The 19,053-nt window shown below is 45.6% G+C and overlaps 1 protein-coding gene across 16 annotated transcripts in view; it reads right to left on the reverse strand.

Annotated features, from left to right (window-relative positions):
• Nucleotides 1–19,053, reverse strand: part of TNXB (tenascin XB) — a 687,232-nt gene that overhangs the window by 310,213 nt on the left and 357,966 nt on the right. For all 16 annotated transcript variants that reach the window (XM_069634959.1, XM_069634963.1, XM_069634962.1 and 13 more), the window contains exon 6: nt 1,837–2,103. In XM_069634959.1, coding sequence (XP_069491060.1) covers nt 1,837–2,103 — 267 coding nt within the window. The remainder of the gene's footprint in view (nt 1–1,836; nt 2,104–19,053) is intronic.

Here is a 19,053-nt window from a genome sequence, read left to right on the forward strand (position 1 = left end):
TCTAGAGGACTTGTAGAGGAATCAGTCTTTTTGTAGACCATAGAGGCTATGGCCATGAGAGCATCTTCGTCTGCACACCAAGCCATTGGACCTGCAAATCCAAATCTTCAGTGATTAATACAATGCACAAAGAAATGTAATACATACTCAAGTGTCTAAAAGGATGAAGAGAGCTGAGGGACAGCTGTAAAATGCTGATGAATCGTTCACATTGGAAGAGACGCTGACTCAATAACGTTTTCTCATACGGTCCGTCTCTGTCTTTGCCTCCTTCAGTCTCTCAGTATCTCTCTATCTTTATTTGTCTCTATCCCTTCCACTCGTTGTCTATTTGCCCTGCTCTCTGTCCCTATCACACACGTACCCTTTCTCCACTTCGCTAGCCCTTTCTCTCTGTCTACACAGATGTGTGTCTATTGCAACAAAAAAACTGCTAGAATTTCCTTTGCTTGTTTTGTCCTTTCGTTTTTTTAACCACAGAATGAGAAAGTAGACCCCCCACCCCCGCATACACCGACCACCACCTCAGCCCAACACCACTAATTTTGTCTGAGCCCAACCCACCATCAACATTTTGGTGGTAAATTTTGATCGGAAAAAATAAACATATATTTGAGGACCACCAGCATCTATTCTCTTTCTTTCTTTCTCTTTTTATGATTTACTCTCTCTCCTGCTTTCTTTCAACACACTCATTAGTCACACTCTCCTTCTTCCTTACAACCTTCTCCACCGTTCTCCCCCCTGTGTCTATTACTCACTCCCCTCTGAGTCTATTACTCACTCCCCTCTGAGTCTATTACTGAATCCTCTTCATCCAATTTTAACATTTTCTTTCTTGCTTTCCCTCTCGCAATATTTATCCATCATCACACTCGTCCATTTCCTTCCCTATTTCATCAAAAAACCTTGACACTCATTGTGTCTTCTTCTGTCTTTGGTCCTCCTTCCGTCCTTATATTCTCTCTTCCAAAAACTCAATTAACATCTTTTTCTCACTCCCCGTCCTATTTCCTGGTTGTGCAACCAATCTCGCCACTTCCTCCCCATCACACCACACCACCTTGCAGGCCCCAATGTCTTCTCTTCTTTTCTCTTTTGGCTCTCTACGTCCTGTCTTTCATGTCTTCTTAAGATCTTCACCATTGACCTGCACATCTCTATCAAGCTTCTCAGACCCTCCATGACCCACACCCCAATTAACACAGACACCGTTTCAGGCCTCCATTCTTGCTACACTCAGGATGCGCCAATTTCGAGCCAATCCTTAAAACAACCCTAACCTTGAGGCTTCCAGTTACGCCACTCTGGAAGCCAGCATTAAACCAAGAAAACCTGGAATTAACTGCAGATGAGACCAACAGGCCCAGGCATTGGAATACGCATTCCATCAAAAAGTTGCCTATTCCAAAGCTGCAAGCTACACATGATGGCCCAGGTCTGTGGGCAGAGGTGTCAGGGAAATAATACCCACATTTGAGGAGGCCCACAACAGACACGAGAGAATTCTGTGCAGTGTGTAGGGGAGACAGACCTCAGCATTTCTTTTTAGGTTAGTACTATGGGAGGCAGTGGACAAAAATACTTGTATGGACCGGTCTAGCAGTCTAGGTATCTTCTATTTCAATATGTCTGCGTAACAAGAGAGTAGAAAGCAAAAACAGAATTGGAAACGCACACAAATGGCAAACCCTAAAGGAAGGAAAGTTATGGCGTTGCGACTGATGCAGGGTGTACCACTGGAAATTAAAGGGGACATTTTGATGGATTGTGTCAGAGATCAGGTATGATAGTCTTCACCTCCCTCAGTTGTGCAGCCCTGCCCTACGCACATACCCGTTGTGGCCACGGTGGAGGCCGGCACACTGGCTTCGCTCCCTCTCTCTGCTGTCACTGTCAAGGTGTACTCAGCACCGCTGTCCAGGTCAGTCAGCGTGACAACTTCCTCTCCTGAGGCTGGGACCACCACTTGGCGGGGTATCCCAGCTGCTGAGACGTAGGTCACCAGGTACCGGTCAACATGGGCTGCTGGCCGATCCCAATGCAATGTTAGGGAGGTCTGCGTCACTTCGGTCACCCTGACATGTTTCGGCCCATCAATCCCTGGGGAAAGAAAGAGAAACAAAAGGAATTGTATCATGAAGCATGCAAAGACAAGAAGTTTATGGCATGAATTTTAAAGGCCTTCTGCTCTATTCCAAAATGTATACCACCATCCCTTCTTAAGCTAAGGGCCAAGTTAGCTTAACTGTTCTATGCCTTGCTTAAACTAGTCCACGATCTCATACTAATATGTGGTGGAGTTGCTACATTGAGGAATGGCCCAGTGAGGTTTAATCAACTGTTCAAGTTTCACTGAGGTTAAATTGCTTACACTGACACGAGGTCTAGTGGTTAGGATATGTGGAGTTGCAGTTCAGTAGCTAGGTAGGGGTGGGGTTTAGCGGATAACAAAGATCTACTTCAAACTCCTATGCATGGCAATGCGCCCTGCCTTTTAAGGCAAGTAGCACCCTATTCATTTCGCTTTTATTTTAAATGTGGTGTACTTCTCCTTAAAAACTGGCTTCCGAAGTATATTCCCTGGGATAACGTTAAAGGGGGTTAGGTGGCCAAGCACAAAGGAGGCCTTGTGTCCAAGCTGAGAAGTGGTTCAGTGGCTACATTAGTGGGTGCAGTGCTCATCCAGTGTTCCTACATGAACAGTTTGTTTCTTGATTGCATTATTTCCAAATGTAGCCTTACTTAAAAGAAGTCTAACCACCAATGTTAAGGGGTACATATATAACTGGACACTTACATCCATTTACAGCACCGTACAGTGCCAGAGTGTAGCCAAGCATGAGGCTACCTCTGCTCATGAGACAAGAGGGAACCAAGCGTTTCAGGTAAGAGTGAACAGTTAAAGGCAAAGACATACATAAAGAGGTGGTGAACGTGGATCAATATTCAGAAAGCAGGGTTCGAAATTGAGATTCAGTCAGGAGTTAAAACCAGCTCCTGGGTGTCGGGCTTCACCCACTAGGTAGGAGCTACCGCAGGGGTACCAGGAGCTACCAGCAATGTGCCTTTACATGTTCATTTTGTATCAACCATTGTGTTTAAATGTGTATTAGATGTGTACTAGCTCCTGGTAGCTGTTGGTTTCAAGTTAGCCAGGTTCGACCATGCTAGAAGCAGGAGCTAAATAGATCCCAGCTCCCCTCAATTTCGAATCCCTGAGATAGTATACTCAGTGGGTTGTCAGTAAACAATAGCTTTATTCAATGAGAGGATAGCAGAAACTGCTTTTTCCTGAAGAAGAGCGTGGAGTTCTGAACACCTGAAACAAACATGTTGGGACTATGATCTATCAAAACACGCCTGATTCCAGCTACCACACTATGGCTGGTCACGAAGCATTGCACCGTCACTAAGCCTTATGTGTGCCATCTTCAAATGACAACTAGTTATCACATCCTACACACCACCCCTCCCCAAAACGTGAGCTTGGGGGGAAGATCCACTTATTAATTATAAGTCTGAACTGTGACAAAGCAAGGATGCTCAAAACTTTCAAAAGCTGTTCAAAATCATACCCTATTTTGTACACTCACAAAGAGAGTGCCACTGGGTTAAATGTTACTCGGTCCTTCATCCGACTTGACATTTCACTACCCCCCACCCCCTACGGCTCATTCACAATGCACACATTCAAACCCCTCTCTTGAGTTGCCTGTATGTTCACTCAATATTCATAGAAGAATCCAATTTTCCACATCTCACCTATGATTAATTCTGGTAACAGCGTAGAGTATTGCAACTCATTCCTACGGCCTCATTACGAGCATGGCGGTCTGGGAAGTACGGTACCGGTAAGCATGCCGGTGCTGTACTTCCTGGACCGCCATACTACGGGCTCTGCTCGCAGGAACCTTTTCACCCGCCAGGTTTTTCCTGGCGGGTGTAACGGCACCCGCGAGCCGAGCACGTCGGATGCACCTGCACATCAGAGTTGTGCCGGAGCATCCGACGTCCCCATCCCCATTCAGCCCTAAGGGGCAGAATGTGGATCGGGATGCCCTTGATTCCGGCACCCGAAAATGGGCAAGTAACGGGTCCGCCTAACTTGGCATGACCCGGTTCTTGCCCATTCACGAGTGCCAGAAAAAAAGCAACTGCGGCGGCAGCTTTGTCGTTTCTAACGGCTCGGCTACCGCCAGAGTTGTAATGAGGCCAAAGTGTTAACTGTTTACCCAATACCAAAAGAGAAGAGTGAAGGCAATGGTTACTGTTTCTGCTGGTACATACAACAAGCTTATGGTGGAGGGCAGGGCGCCACGTTTCATTTTGCGGCATGGGTATTTTACTCAGTACTTTGGCAAGTTGAGAGTAACAGGATGTTTTAGGCAAAAGCAAAGTAGTCTTCATTCTCACCTGGAGTAGCGCTAGACAAGTAGAAATACATTGATGCTATTTTTTTGTTGTATTGGCCTTGATTAACGAATAAATCAGATAGGGACATAGCTTAACTGTTTGAGGAGGTAAACAGTTGGAGGGGGGGAGGGTTCCAATAAGAAAAAAAACTTACGTCTTTTAAACCAGGTAATGGGAAGACTGGAAGTCGGCCCTCAGTATAGGACTGGACCAAGGCATGGCCAGTCTGTGCTGCCGCACGGGGCCATGCACCGATGGGGGCATTGCAGGCTTCAGGTGCTTCTGCATAACTACTTCGCTAGCCTCGAGAGGGGAGACTGGGTGGGCAGCATCCTGCCACCAGGCCCTTCTTCCTTCCTCGCAACACTTGCTGAGGCCCTGCTGACTCCCCATCAGTCTGCTGCGGGACGCTGGAGGGCCATTTAAATGCCCTTCTGAATACAAATAAAGTGACACTGAAGTGACTTAAAACGGGCGGGTGAGTCATTTATCCCCAAATTAAGTGTACTAATAACAGGAATGGTACCATTTTTTGCCCATGGAAGCCCCATGCAGCTCGAGTCACCTGCCCAAATGTGTACCATTTCTCTACAATCTCTATGAAATATACCTAGCTTTTTAAACCATCTACTTTATTTCAAGGTGCATGGTTGTTGGTAAAAACAAAACACTTTTTTTAATAGAACAAATTCCCCTTGTAACAATCTGCATGTGTGTGCCAAGAAGTGACTACAAGCTGGTAATTGTAACACATTGATTGTTTGAAGGAGGGTATTTAAGTCTTAGAAGCTCAGTTGTAAAACCCAGGAGATTTTGAAGGCTCACATTACCCATCCTGAGAGGAAAACTACAACTGCTCTTTGCTTACATGTTTTTGCAATTAAAGGAATTTTTCTCTGCTGGTTTTGTAAGTGATATGGGCACTTTTCAAGTCACCTCTATAAAATAAAGTGTGTTTATCACTTGAAAGTCAAACATTAATGCATATGTGTAGCAATCAGAGAGGAAAAGATATGTTGTCAAGGGCCACTCTGGCATCACTATATAACTAAAGTGTGTGATCCTGGGCAACTCATTCTATCTCACTGTGCTTATCTGCCAAAATAGAGGGCTTTATTAATCAAACCCAGACTAAAAAAACTACCTCCTCGCCTCCCAGTTACCCTCTTAACCTACCTCTCATCTGCCTGCTAACATTTGTCCCTCGTCTTAACCTGTCTCTGTCCCTCACTTCCTCTGCCTCCACTCTAGAACTTCACCCATCATGCTCACATCCAGAGCACAGCTGGCCATACCACCTATCGGCACTTAAAATGTCCAATGTTGGTTGTCCTCAATCTATATATGTCCACTTATGTATTGTCCCCGGTAACTTTTCCATTTTCTCCCCTCCACAACCTGGACAAATGTCCCTCAAACTCACCCCATTGTAAGAAGCTCACTGCTTCCAGTTAAATCTGATTTCTTATATACTGTACGTTCTTTTGTGATCAAAACAGCATAGTTTCTCCCGTATATAAATAAATTAAATCTGCATTTTCATAGTGTAGACTATCATGGTTAAATAAACAATAGTAAGGCCCCATTTTCAATAGTTAGTGACTATTCATATATTGCGCTCACATATGTATTTGTCTCTTCGTTTATTCCTGGCACCATCCTGTAATGTAACTTTCCCTGACGCCCTCAAGTGTGAAAGACGCACGTCACTTTATGTGATGTCACTTCCAGTGACGTCACTACATCTGAAAATTAGAAGGGGCACACTTCCTTTACCTCACAGCCCCATACATCAGAGGGCAGGGCTTGGGTGCACAATATTATGAAAACATGTGTGACAGGACATCCCGTCAAAAGAAGTTCTGCCAGTTATGCTGAGGTGCCCGCCACATGACCCTTCCCTTTAAGGACCTGCTACAAAGAGAGGTGGTTTGGAGTGTCACTTTACAGGGCCTCCAAAGGCATCAGATATTGTAATTAGAACATTTTTGAAGCACCTGTTAAAATACTCACAGGGACCATTCGACCTTGGCATGCAATGTTAAGAGGCAGGCAATGGAAATAGAGCCAGGATGCCGGGTAAGAAAGGCAGATACGCATGCCAGAGGGAACTCAAATCAAAGACCAGCTGGAGGAAAGTTAAGGAATGGAAAAATAATGCTGAAGGCGGGATAAGAAAATCAAAATGAGAAGAGATTTTAAAAGCAGAGCAACAAAGCATTTCGGGGCAGATCGGTACCATGCATTTTTTCCATATTGCTACCGACTCCTCACACTCCAGCTTTACCTCTCTTTATACAAGCCATTAAAACTCTAGTACGTGCAAAGTCTTTCTAAATGTACTGTTTGTGTTTCCAGCACTTCTGTTGGCGTCTACTCTGTACATTTACCCATTCCGGGAAAACATATTTAAATGGTCCACAGCGACCACTGGAGCTGGCAGTACTCTTCCGCAGAAAAAAACAATGCTCGTTCACTACAGGAATGTGAACCTCTCTCATATCCCACTCTCTCATTTTTCTTTTCGCCTGGTATACAAGTTTAGACAGTAATCTCATTCCCATTTCAACGCTCGCACAAACAGAGCACCGCTTTAGGCACCAATCTGTCTCTAATCTCTCCTTTTTATTCCGGATGTGTGGTGTAAAGAATTTACAGTTCTCTCGACGAGAACCCCAAAACTGAATATAATGCTCCAGAAGCGACATAGCTAGAAACAATGCTGCTTGCTGCAGATGTTGCATCTAGAACTGAACACAGTGCAACAATAGCATTCCAGGGGGTTCGTTGTGTTGATTTATGCTTCCATAACAGGCCATTACTGACAAGTTGCTCTGCTACTGCCGACAGAGCGTTCTCTCTTCCGTTAATTAATATCAGGACCGAACCGGTACAAGATTAACGGTCACGGAGGCTTTGAAAAGCAACCGATGGAAAGGAGTGGATAGAGGGTAACCCAACCTACTGTGGGAGACAGGCGGCGGTCTTCAGCAGTCGCGCTGCGTGTGTGCCACGTCGACAGGTGTGAGCGCGTGACCCCGCGCACGAGCAACATAAAAACCGCTTCTGCGCTCACGTGATTGATTCTCGCGAGATGTCACGGGAATTTATCAGCTGGCACAGCCCAGCCGGCCATTTTAAGCTGCGACATAAATTCGAGCATCAATTAATACTGCTCTACTGTCACACATGTAATGATTTGTGTGATGATGTAAGGCGAGAACCAAGGTAAGAGATACATTTGGTAACCGCTGAACAATCCCAAAGCAGTCAAGAGGTTCACACACACATGCTTGCAAAGCATAGCTGCCTACATTTGAAAATCAAAATTCCTGAGATTTAAGCCCCACCCATAGCCACACAAGACTCCGCCCAATTGTACAAGACATCGCCCACATGTCAAAAAGGTAAACTCAGTGATTGTAGCGGCCATAGTTTATTGATTCTGTTGGCTTTGTTGCTTGTTGTATACCCCCTTCACTGAATAAATATACAAAGTAAAACAAAGAAACATGTTTGTGTAATAACTTGGAAGCTGATGAACACCCGAGCCAGCAGGTAAGTTATTAAGTATTTATTTTAGTTCAATCCCAGGAACAAAACATTGGCATGTCCTTCCAAGTCAGCATAACTCCAACTGCCAAGCTTAGAACCCACACACACCAACACTCCACTCACACTGACATCACTACATTCCATTTAGCAGTGATGTCATCCACTCAGCTAGTAAGCACATTACAACACTTCTCCCTCCTTTACTTTGTTGGAAACAGATAATGATCACACCTAAACCATCACCAGACAAAAACCCCTGCATATACGTGTGGCCAGCACGTAATGCTCCAACTAGTTACACCACTGGCGACAAGAAACTGCCCCCAGAGAACTCCAAAACCCTGACACACCAAGGAACAGGAAAGTGCTCCACCAAAGGAGTAAGAACCCAATAAAACCTACATGGCACCCCCAAGATACTAACACTGTGCCAACACGTTGGGCAACTTGACACGTAAGTGTCTACCAAACCCTTATACCAAGTCCTACGCCCAACTCTACACCACTTCCACTCCTCCCTTTATAACAAACAGAGAGGAACCCAACGCATTCTACAAAGGGCTCACTCCTTCCAAAAACAGAACTGGACAACCTTCGAGAAACAAAATAAAAACTACGCACCTCCACCTGTTCCAAGCTGCCCCTTAGAACCTAGGTCCTGCCACGACCCAGCGTCCCCAATAGATAACTACCTAACACTCCTCAACCCTCAGTGCACAAACATCCTCCCGTCCTAGTCTGCCCCCTAGGACACCAGGGCTGCCACCCCCGGGTACACTCCACACAGCTCAACAGAGCAACAACAAGCACAACAACGGAACAGTTCACTACAGCACCCCTAAGGATACCACAAAACCACAAAACCCTTAACCTTAGAGAACCAACCCGCAAGAAAGCGGCACACAGCCAGGACCAACCACCTGGACTAGACACGCACCAACCACACACACTAACCGCCCTGGACCCCAGGTCCAGCCTACTGCCAGCCGCAGCACACCTACTACACACCTTGGACCCCAGGTCCAGCCTACTGCCACCCGCATCACACCTACCACATACCATGGACCCCAGGTCCAGCCTCCTGCGAACGTAAAACGCAGCACACTTCACTTAATGGACCCCTGGTCCGGCCAAACTGCACCAACGCAGCACACTCGCCACTCACCACTCACCATGGACCTGGACCCCGGGTCCAGCCTACTGCCAGCCGCAGCACACCTACTACACACCTTGGACCCCAGGTCCAGCCTACTGCCACCCGCAGCACACCTACCACATACCATGGACCCCAGGTCCAGCCTCCTGCGAACGCAAAACGCAGCGCACTTCACTTAATGGACCCCTGGTCCGGCCAAACTGCACCAACGCAGCACACTCGCCACTCATCATGGACCCCAGGTCCAGCCTCACCTGCTGCACCCCAGCAGAACACCTCAATAACCAACCACTCCTACACAACGCAACTTTCACCTCACGCACCAATGCAAACCCCAAAACCGGATGGTTGGCATACACGCAAAACATTGCACACATTTTAAATACAAAATGATGTGTAAAAATGCATTATATCACGTAATTATTGGTAAAGGATAACTGTAGGCGCATATAAATACACACAGCACAGGATAAACAATGCTGTTCACAAAGCAATTCAACCCGCAAGTGCCCCCACCCACGAGTCCGTAAATCCAATAATGGAAATACAACCTGCAAGAAAAGAATCATTGAATGAGAGAAAACAATATGCAATGTAATACAAAATAATGCAGGAACACACTCAACAACTTCTCATTAGCACACAAGATTGCAATTTCTCAATACAACACAAAGCAATCACCCATACACAACTCTCAGCGCGCGCACTATTCACTCATACGGGCCCATGCACACGCACACACTACACAACCGGTAATATTAAAATCTCACTAGTGAAACAGGTTCCCCAAACACAGGAACACCCTCTGCATCAAAACAAACCGCTGTGACAAAAGATCTAACACCTCCAAAACCCACACAGCACGACTCAGGTCGCAGGCTGCAGGCGAATCATGTCTCGCGCCCAACCTGATAAAACAGCAGTGTAAACAGTTCACGTCACTGCGTCTTCCCAAAACGAGTTCACCACTCCACATGAAGTCCCTTTGGGTGTCCACTAACACCCTTTCCATCAGGACATCCAAATCCACATCGTTGCCATGCTCCAATTTCCTTCCGGCAACATGTGAAAGTAAGGAACAGTAGTCTAGAGCTCCGTATGAGCAACGCAAACGAAGCACTTCCTTGCGTTCCAGCCCAGCACACTGGAACGCACGCCCCGACCAGGCCGACGTCACTCCTGAACGCCGGTTGGCCCTCCAGTGAGTGACACAACCGCGTTCCAGCTCCTGGTGCTGGGACGCATGCCCAGAGAAAGGCAACGTCACCATTAGGCTTGAGCTGCAGCTGCGGCAACATCTCCGCAGCTCAACGATAGCTGCGGTTTCCATGGAGTCCGCAACGCCGGGGCACCGCCTCCCCGTCACGCTCCTCCTTGAAACACAGAGCGGACCACCATGCTCACCCGGGCAAACGCTCGATTGATGTTCAGCGGTTAAGTGCATGTCGGCACTCGGTACCGCTCTCCTTCAGCACCTCACCAATGCAGACCTCTGCCTGAGAGTCAAGTGGCGACGACCACCTCCTAGTGCGCCGCTCCTCAGCAGAGCCGACAAAGATGCCGCGGTCAGCGTACAGGCACACCGCGTTCTCACTGCTGCACAATGACTTGTGCACCGGGAGCCTCCGGATTACACCGCACACCGACACGTGTGCCGTACAGTTTCCATACACCTGCTGGGGATCTGCCAGCACAAACTCCACCCGGCCAGCTTGATACAGATGGCAGAAGCTTCCCAGGTACCGCACACCGAACTGTGTGCCGATAAATTACCGTTCCCAGAACCACCCGGTAACTGGGACAGTCGGCCCACACTGGAACAGCTGCTGCTGTTAACTCTGCACACCGGACTGTGTGCCGACTAGGTCCTCAATTCAGCACCGCCCGGCCTGCTGAGGAAGGAATAAGCCTAGTCCAACAACTGTGGGCCCCTACTTGCTGACTTCCTCAAGGACATGTATTATATGGAGGGCAATGTTTCCTGGATCTGGTCTGCCCCCTCCACGACAGGAATCCCATCCTCGTCGCCAGTGTAATAACTTGGAAGCTGATGAACACCCGAGCCAGCAGGTAAGTTATTAAGTATTTATTTTAGTTCAATCCCAGGAACAAAACATTGGCATGTCCTTCCAAGTCAGCATAACTCCAACTGCCAAGCTTAGAACCCACACACACCAACACTCCACTCACACTGACATCACTACATTCCATTTAGCAGTGATGTCATCCACTCAGCTAGTAAGCACATTACAACACTTTGCAGTATTAGAACCCCTATTTCTATTATAATCAATGCACCACTCTGCTGCCTCCCCAAAAGAAAGTTATTTGTCTATGTTGCACTAAAAAACTCATTTACCATTTTTGGAATGCCCTTTTTTCATTTGGAAACCTTACACTGCTACACCCACGCTAAAGCAGAACGCACGACAAACACACATGCTGCAAGCAGGTGCAGCACATCAACAGCACTGACTTCTTTGCAACAGACAGCCATGTATGGGAACCTCCCAAGGTGGGTGCAGTGGCGTTGCTAGGGGGGGCGGTGCGGGAGCCCGGGCCCTCCCTCTGAAATCCTGCGCCCCCCACCTTAAGGCGAGCAGTGACCGTGTTCTCTGTTCATGGCATTTGTGACACTCAATAAGGCAAATGTCTGCATATCACACGACAAATGCTCTCCTTTTGTCTCAAAGCTAGCAGTGATTTGGTATGCATTCTGGCATCCGTATGAACATGAGCCACTTCTAAGGTGTTCGGCACAGCGACCCCCCCATAGTGTGCAGAGCAGCTTGCAGCCCCTCCCATCAGAATGTAGAGCACAAAACTGCTAATGATGGGCCATTAGTCACTGAATAGTTTTGGGCCTGCGTTCTGATGGGAGGGGAGGGGCAGTGGGGTAGTTGGTGTACAAAAGCCTCTCTGCAGGAGGGCTTGTGACATCACACATGACCTTTCATAGGTGGCCCCCCACTTTTGTCTGTGGCCCCCTCTGTGACCCTCCTAAATTTGATTCCTGGTGACGCCACTGGGTGGGGGCCAGGCATTTGCACACCAAGGCATATTTACCTATTGTTAAGGTCCAGCCATAGTTTGTTACATTTTTGGAAACACTATGACTGCTGAGGCAAACTGACTGTTGTAATGTAAATAAAAGCTGCAAAAGGCCTCCCTGGGTTCCTGGATCTTAATTTTGTCTCCCTAAAATGAATTACATTTGTATATTTGACACGTGTATATATATATATATATATATATATATATATACTAATACATTCTTTTTTTAAATGGGTATGCACTGTTTGTCACTGCACTTGCAGCATTTCACTTCTTATTTCAATGCGCTTGTCCTCTTTTTGGTGCGTTGAGTCCTTTTACTTGATGTGGTTCCAGCCGGATAGATTAGTTAACTGCATGGGGTCACGTCTGTCTCTTTGCTGTGTCCGTCGCTGGCCTCCGTTTTCCATGTGAATGGACAGATAATCAGAGGGCATTGTGTCTGGCAGCTGCTTTTAATCACTGGATGTTGTAGATTTCTATCTCTTGAAACACGGCCCACCTGCTCTTTGCCCATCTCCACTACACAGCCAACCGAGCCCCAGCTAAGAATTAACGCGAAATGCCTGCAGATGTGTATTGTTATTTGAACACTGGGTCTGTGGCAGAAAACCCGGAGACTCCACGCTCTTCCCCGGAGACCCAGAGAAGAGCGTAAAAACCCAGAGTCTCCGGGATAAACCCAGCGGTTAGGCAGGTATGCATACATGCCAACATTTTGTACCACCTATGGAGGGACATTCTCTCGAGAAATTGGGTGAACTGAATTTTCCCATTCAATTGCATTGGGGTTCGAATTATTTTAGGAAGGAGCCCTGAAAAAATAGCAACATTGTTAACAAACTCGGGAGTCTGCGCCTAAATCAGGAGGGTTGACATGTATTATTTATCTATTTTATTGTTAATTTATAATGCGCTTAATACCAGCAAGTGGTTTCAAAGCACATGATCAGGATTCAAACCTTTGTTGCCCCGCATTGCCTTGCTTCCAAGTTTAACACGTTTCCCCTGAGCTATCCTTCCTGGGGTCATATCTCCATCAATTCCACCTTCATTTTTCATATTTCTTAGTTAGGAGAACCACATGAGGCCCCAATGTAAGAGAAACAATTCACATTGCAATCCAGTGAGCCCAACCAGGGACAACTATCAGCTAGCCCTTGCAAGTTGTATCAGGTAGGAATGTTAGGCCTTATAATGTCTAGGAAGGGTTGCACAAGCCTAGCTTGCGAGAGAGACTGGAGATTGCACAAGCTTACATTGTTAGGCTGGGGATTGCACAAGTTTACATTGCTAGGCTGTAGATTGCACAAGCTTACATTGCTAGAGACTGGAGATAAGAGAACACTGATTTCAATGTATAGTGTATGCCATGGTGAATCAGCATGAATTGAGCATTAGCTCCTTCTCCCTCAAGAGCCAATTCTGCCCCTCTCCTCAGACATATAGGCAAAGATCTCAAGTGTCCAGTAGCCATACATGAGAAGGCCATCCAGTCCTTTCTTTGCTTGGAATTCTGGGACTTGTCGTTTTCCTAAATTCCAAATGGGAAAGAAAAAAACACAAGTTCCAGAAACCAAAGGGAAAACAACAGGACTGGGTGGCCTTCTCACACCTGGCTATGGGAAACTTGAAAGATCTGTATAGAGGCCGTATTGACTGCACCTCACAGGATCCTCGTTGAACGGTTAGGGCACACGTTTTCGAGGTTATCCCATGGAAGTCCATGGAAGGCATTCAGCATTTTGGGAGGGCAAAATCAGTCCAGTGGTGAGCTGAAAGATGTGCGTAACTACTGAACTTTTTGGTTCGGGGGAAAGAAGCTTGGGGCGTGGGGGGGGGAGCAGTCAACTTTCATTCCTCAACCCAAAACTATTCAAGATCCATATCACAACTCAAAGGCATTTTAGAGATTCTGAGGGGTTAATTCAGGTTCAAGTGTTTGCTATGCCATGGACCTGACAGTTCATCTGGTGTCTTTTGTGCTGTGCTTGCCAGGTGACACAGTGTTTTTATGATCAAAGTTATACTTGTACAGATACTTACCCCCAGAAGCAAAATCTGTAAATTGTAACTATATCTTGACTGTTCCTGACGTTCTCACAGTTGCCTTATTGCACCTGTTTTGTTAAAAATAAACGTGAAATAAACACATTGATTTGTAATCTGCAGATCAGAATACGACAAAAAACCTCTGTCGCCTGTTTTTAAATGAGACATTTGAAGAGTTTTTGAACTGATTGTAAGTTTTGCCTCGGAAATCACAAAAGATTTGTCCAACCCCAACAGTTATTCGATTTCAGCGCTCTGTATTTAGCTCCAAGATGCTGGGATCGTCTGGATTGAGTTTCAACCTATGACTGTCTTGATTCCTGAAGGCTAGCTCAAGCATGATCTCATCCACACCTGAATTAGCCATTGGAATGGTATGGAATTGACACTTGTATAGCGTAAACTGTGACCTTAGGCCCTAGGGTATCCTGTTGCTGAGCAAGTAGGAAGCAAGTGAGAAACGCAAGGCAGAAATGAATAAAGAAGAAATAGCAAAAAATATTCACAGAATGGGAACAAGAAGGTTTTGAGTGACTTCCTTAAAACTAAATGACATTCAGTTACTTGAAGAGATAGCGGAAGGATGTTCCAAAGCTTCGTGGCAGCCACTGAAAAAGCATGTCCGCCAACCGTGTTCCTTTGAAATCCAGGCACTATCAGAAGGACACTGTAAGCGGAATAAAGTGCACAAGAAGGTTTATATTTGCTGCGCCTTTCCTGGAGTTATGCAGCACTTTGTTGTAAAAAGACTGATGTACAAGACAAGGGCTCTTAAATTTGAATCTACTATGAATATGGAGCCAATGCAACTTCCTAAGTAGGAGGGTAACAGAAGCAGCTTTAGGTAGATAAGATACAAGCCTTGCAGCCGAATTCTACAGGACTTGTAAACGTTTAATATGTTGTTTGGGCTGAACTAATAAAGTAGCATTACAGTAGTCAATTACTCCCGAAAGAGAGGCAGATATTATGGGAGTGTGTAATTCATAAGGTAGAAAGTGAACTGTTTATCTTAGTTTTCAATTTCAGGTTGCCAGCGCGTCATCTGGCACTGATCTGGAGTGCAGGAGAAAAGACTCTGAGATGTTAATACCTAGATTATTTACAGATTGGACCGGGGTGCGTAGGTGGCCAAGTTCTGCTGGCCAAAAATCGGAGGTCCAAAGATGTTTAGCCGATGTGGGCCGACGATCAAGACCTCAGTCTTGTCTCCATTTAGCTTGAGCCGATTCTGGTTCTTCCATTGGCTAATTGCAGATAAGCAATTTCTGAGACATGAGGCCAACTGAACAGGGTCAAGAACAATACGAAAAATGAGTTGCAAATCGTCTGTTTAAGAGTAAAGAAGGCAGCTGAAGTACTGAATGAAGGACATCAGAGGTTTTATATATATGTTAAATAGAATGGGAAGAGGGCCGAGCACTGAGAAACTCCCTACCCTCAAGAGACCTCTTCCACCTTATAAGGGGGCAGGGAGAGCGTCTGAAAGCGGTTGGAGAGAAATGATTTTATCTACTTCACGGGCAAGCCAGAAATCCCAATGTTCTCTAGGCGTTCACAAAGGAGGTTGTGATCAATAGTCTCAAACGTTGCTGACAGGCCTATAAGTATCAATACTGCTATGTGAAACCCTTCAGCTAGTCTAATCAAATCATCAGGCGTTGACAAAGGAGGTCATAATCAATAGTCTCAAATGCTGCTGATAGGTCTAGAAGTATCAATACTGCTATGTGAAACCTTTCAGCTAGTCTAGTGAAATCATCAGTAACTGCCACCAGTACCGATTCTGTACTCATGCAAGGTCGGAAACCAGATTGATGGCGATACAGTATGGACTTTTTTTCCCAGAAAATCTCTGATCTGGGGCGTAACAATCGCTTCTAGCATCTTCATGAGAAACTTGAGCAAAGATATTGACTGAATGTTGGCAGGGACAGGCAAGTCCAGTGAAGACTTTTTTAGGAGCGGGGTGACAAGAGCATGCTTCAGAGATGGCGGAAGTGGCCAGTGCCAAAAGATACTTTAATTGCTGTTGTAATCATCAGTTAAATCAAAATTAATGTCTTTCAGGACTCTAAGAGGAATATGGTCAAGAGGTCAGGTGGATCGGAGCTTGGAGATAATATCAGTTACAGTTGTAGGCCAAAAGGCTGAAAAATATTTTTTTGTTTTTCTAGAGTACAGTTTTCCACTAGGGAGATGTGATTCAATGGGCGTAGGTAGAGTCTTTGCAATGGTATCTTGAATTTTTCGCAATTTTCTGAGCAAAGAAAATTGATAAAAGAAACACGCAGAGCTTGGATTAGATTATTGTGCTTGTCAAGATAATTTCCTGGCTACTGCAAATAGCTCCTTGGGAACATTAAGAGCGTATTGCACACTGTTCAGAATGTACAATGCTCTTTAATTGCATTGTGAACATAAACACGGTGTCCTTTCATTGTATTTATATCTGTATCCTGATAATTGTTATGCCAAGTGCACTCAGCAGCCATTGAATAAAGGCTAAAACCAGGGGAACATCTAGATTAAATCTGGAAGACTGAGTAAGGTGTACAGGACAGAAATAGGCAGGGAAATAGTTAAAGAAGATGAGCTCTCTTGTATTCAAAAGATACATGCAGAAATGACTCTGGAGCCAGACCGCTGTAGGTCATTTATTCTTATTGATAAGATAGTCTGCTCTTCAGGTATATTCAGTCTTAAGTAGGTAACAAGTTGGAATCCACACTCTCAGGTCTAACTGGCAAACACCATTCTACCCCATGCTCCTACCACTCAATCAAACCTCACACATACAACATACAACACACGCAGGCTCATTTAAAAGAAAAATCAGTTTAAATCAATAGTTCAAACAAGGACCCAGTGATGCAGGCCGTGAGCACACAACTCTGCTGACACTCTAGATGATAGATTTACCAGCTGTATTTTTTAAAAAAAGAATCCATTGTTTTGTATTTCTGTATGTTCACATTGTTTTCGAATACCGAACAGTGCCATGGTGCCCCTATACCAAATAGATAGTTAAAGAAGTAACAAAAGAATTATAGAAGGGCCAGAAGTCAGAAGCAAATATCCGAACTGGAGGCTTGTGACTCAAGTTGCCGAAATTGAAAACTAAGTGCCACATAAAGGAAGCAGCTCTAACTCAGCTAGGCAAGACATTTGTTCTAGTTGATATTAGACATCTTGGTACTGGTACAATTCCATTCCCAATTTTCTCCTGGGAAAACGTGATCAGATTTTGAAGGGATATATTGTGTGTGACACTGCCAAGCATGGTGGCAGTGGTGAGATGTCCTGAATAAGACATACACATTTTTGTTGATAACGACTGACATTAGAGAAGGATTAGTCGAATGTCAGGATGGCTTTACCCCTCTTCTGGAATACTTGCCTTAAATACCACTTGATGCTGCAGATTTGAGATTTTTAGTATTGTAAATGCCCATGTTCATTATTTTCATCTCATTTTATCAAACGCTGAAGGTTAAAACGCCAAGTTCTTCTTGAAATTCAGGATGGAGCCATACAGACTGCACAAGATTGCAGCAGCAATCACTGAATTCACCCTGGGAATGTCAAGCTTCCAAGGTGAAAAGGGACCACTTTTTTTTGACATTTACCTACATTCTGAGGGCACTCAAAGGGTTAAATCCCTGATAAAAAGTATTTATTTTTAACTAAGTCCCTCCTGTTTTTATTTATTTTGCTTGTTTGGATATTACCATGCCATTGTGGTAGACGTTTTCATACATGGGATTAACATGTATTTGTACAAGAGTGGGCATATGTGATAACAGACAGCTCCCTGACTTTGTTCGAAGGTCAGGAGGGGACTCTGCAACCAAGGTCAGGAGGGGACTCTGCAACCAAGGCCAGGAGTGGACTCTGCAACCCAGAAAAGCCAGCCTACCAAAGTATTGACAGAGCTGTGCTCTACCTGGAAGTGGAGAAGGGTGGGAACTGCCATGCCCAGTCTTGACACATGTGATATACAAACTCAGGGGCTCAAGAATATGGTCATACCTTTACTCTACGGAGAAATCCTGCTTGTTAACGCCTATAGGACGATATATGGTGAAGCAATTACTTGCAGGGATCCTATAGGCATTGGCAATACACATGTCAACGTGACTCTGAGATCCGCAAGACCCGGATTGAGAGATAGGGCCTCATTACACGGTAGGCGGTAAAGGTTTACCGGTACCGGTATTTTACCAGTACCGGTAAATCCTTACCGCCTTACTACGAGGTCCCTTTGCGGGTTGGAGAATTTAACGCCTGCTTTTTGCAGGCGTTAAAAACCAACCCGCAAAGGGACCAGGGAGCTAATTACGGTACCGCAATTTGCGGTGCCGTAATTAGCACCTTCCCCATTCCCATTTTGCCCTATGGGGCAAAAATGGGAATGGGGGAAGGGGGAATTACCACCCCACCAACCTTGGAATAGGGTGGTAATTCCCCTTTCCACCAAAGCGGTGCCGGTATTTTACCGGCATGGACCAAGGTGCTAGCACCTTGGTCCACCGCCGTCCGTGTAATGAGGCCCATAGCCTAGGAGACCTGACCAAGTATTCGCTGAAGATTATATCCAATAGGACCCTCTAATCCAGGAATCCGAGCTCTCAGGTCTCTGCTGGTGAATTGCGATCCCTGTGAGTCGTAGCCAAGAACATACCTCCTGCCACAAAAAGCAAACAGTTTGAGCTATGCTGAGTGGAACTCTGCGTGCTTGCATATTTGACATCCGTATCTAAGCGTATGTCTGAAGAAATATGCGTGGTGGTCGTACGAGTGTTTGTGTTTACAAATTT

Source organism: Ambystoma mexicanum, chromosome 13 (assembly GCF_040938575.1).
Source record: "Ambystoma mexicanum isolate Mex_15411 chromosome 13, UKY_AmexF1_1, whole genome shotgun sequence".
NCBI classification, from domain to species: Eukaryota; Metazoa; Chordata; class Amphibia; order Caudata; family Ambystomatidae; genus Ambystoma; species Ambystoma mexicanum.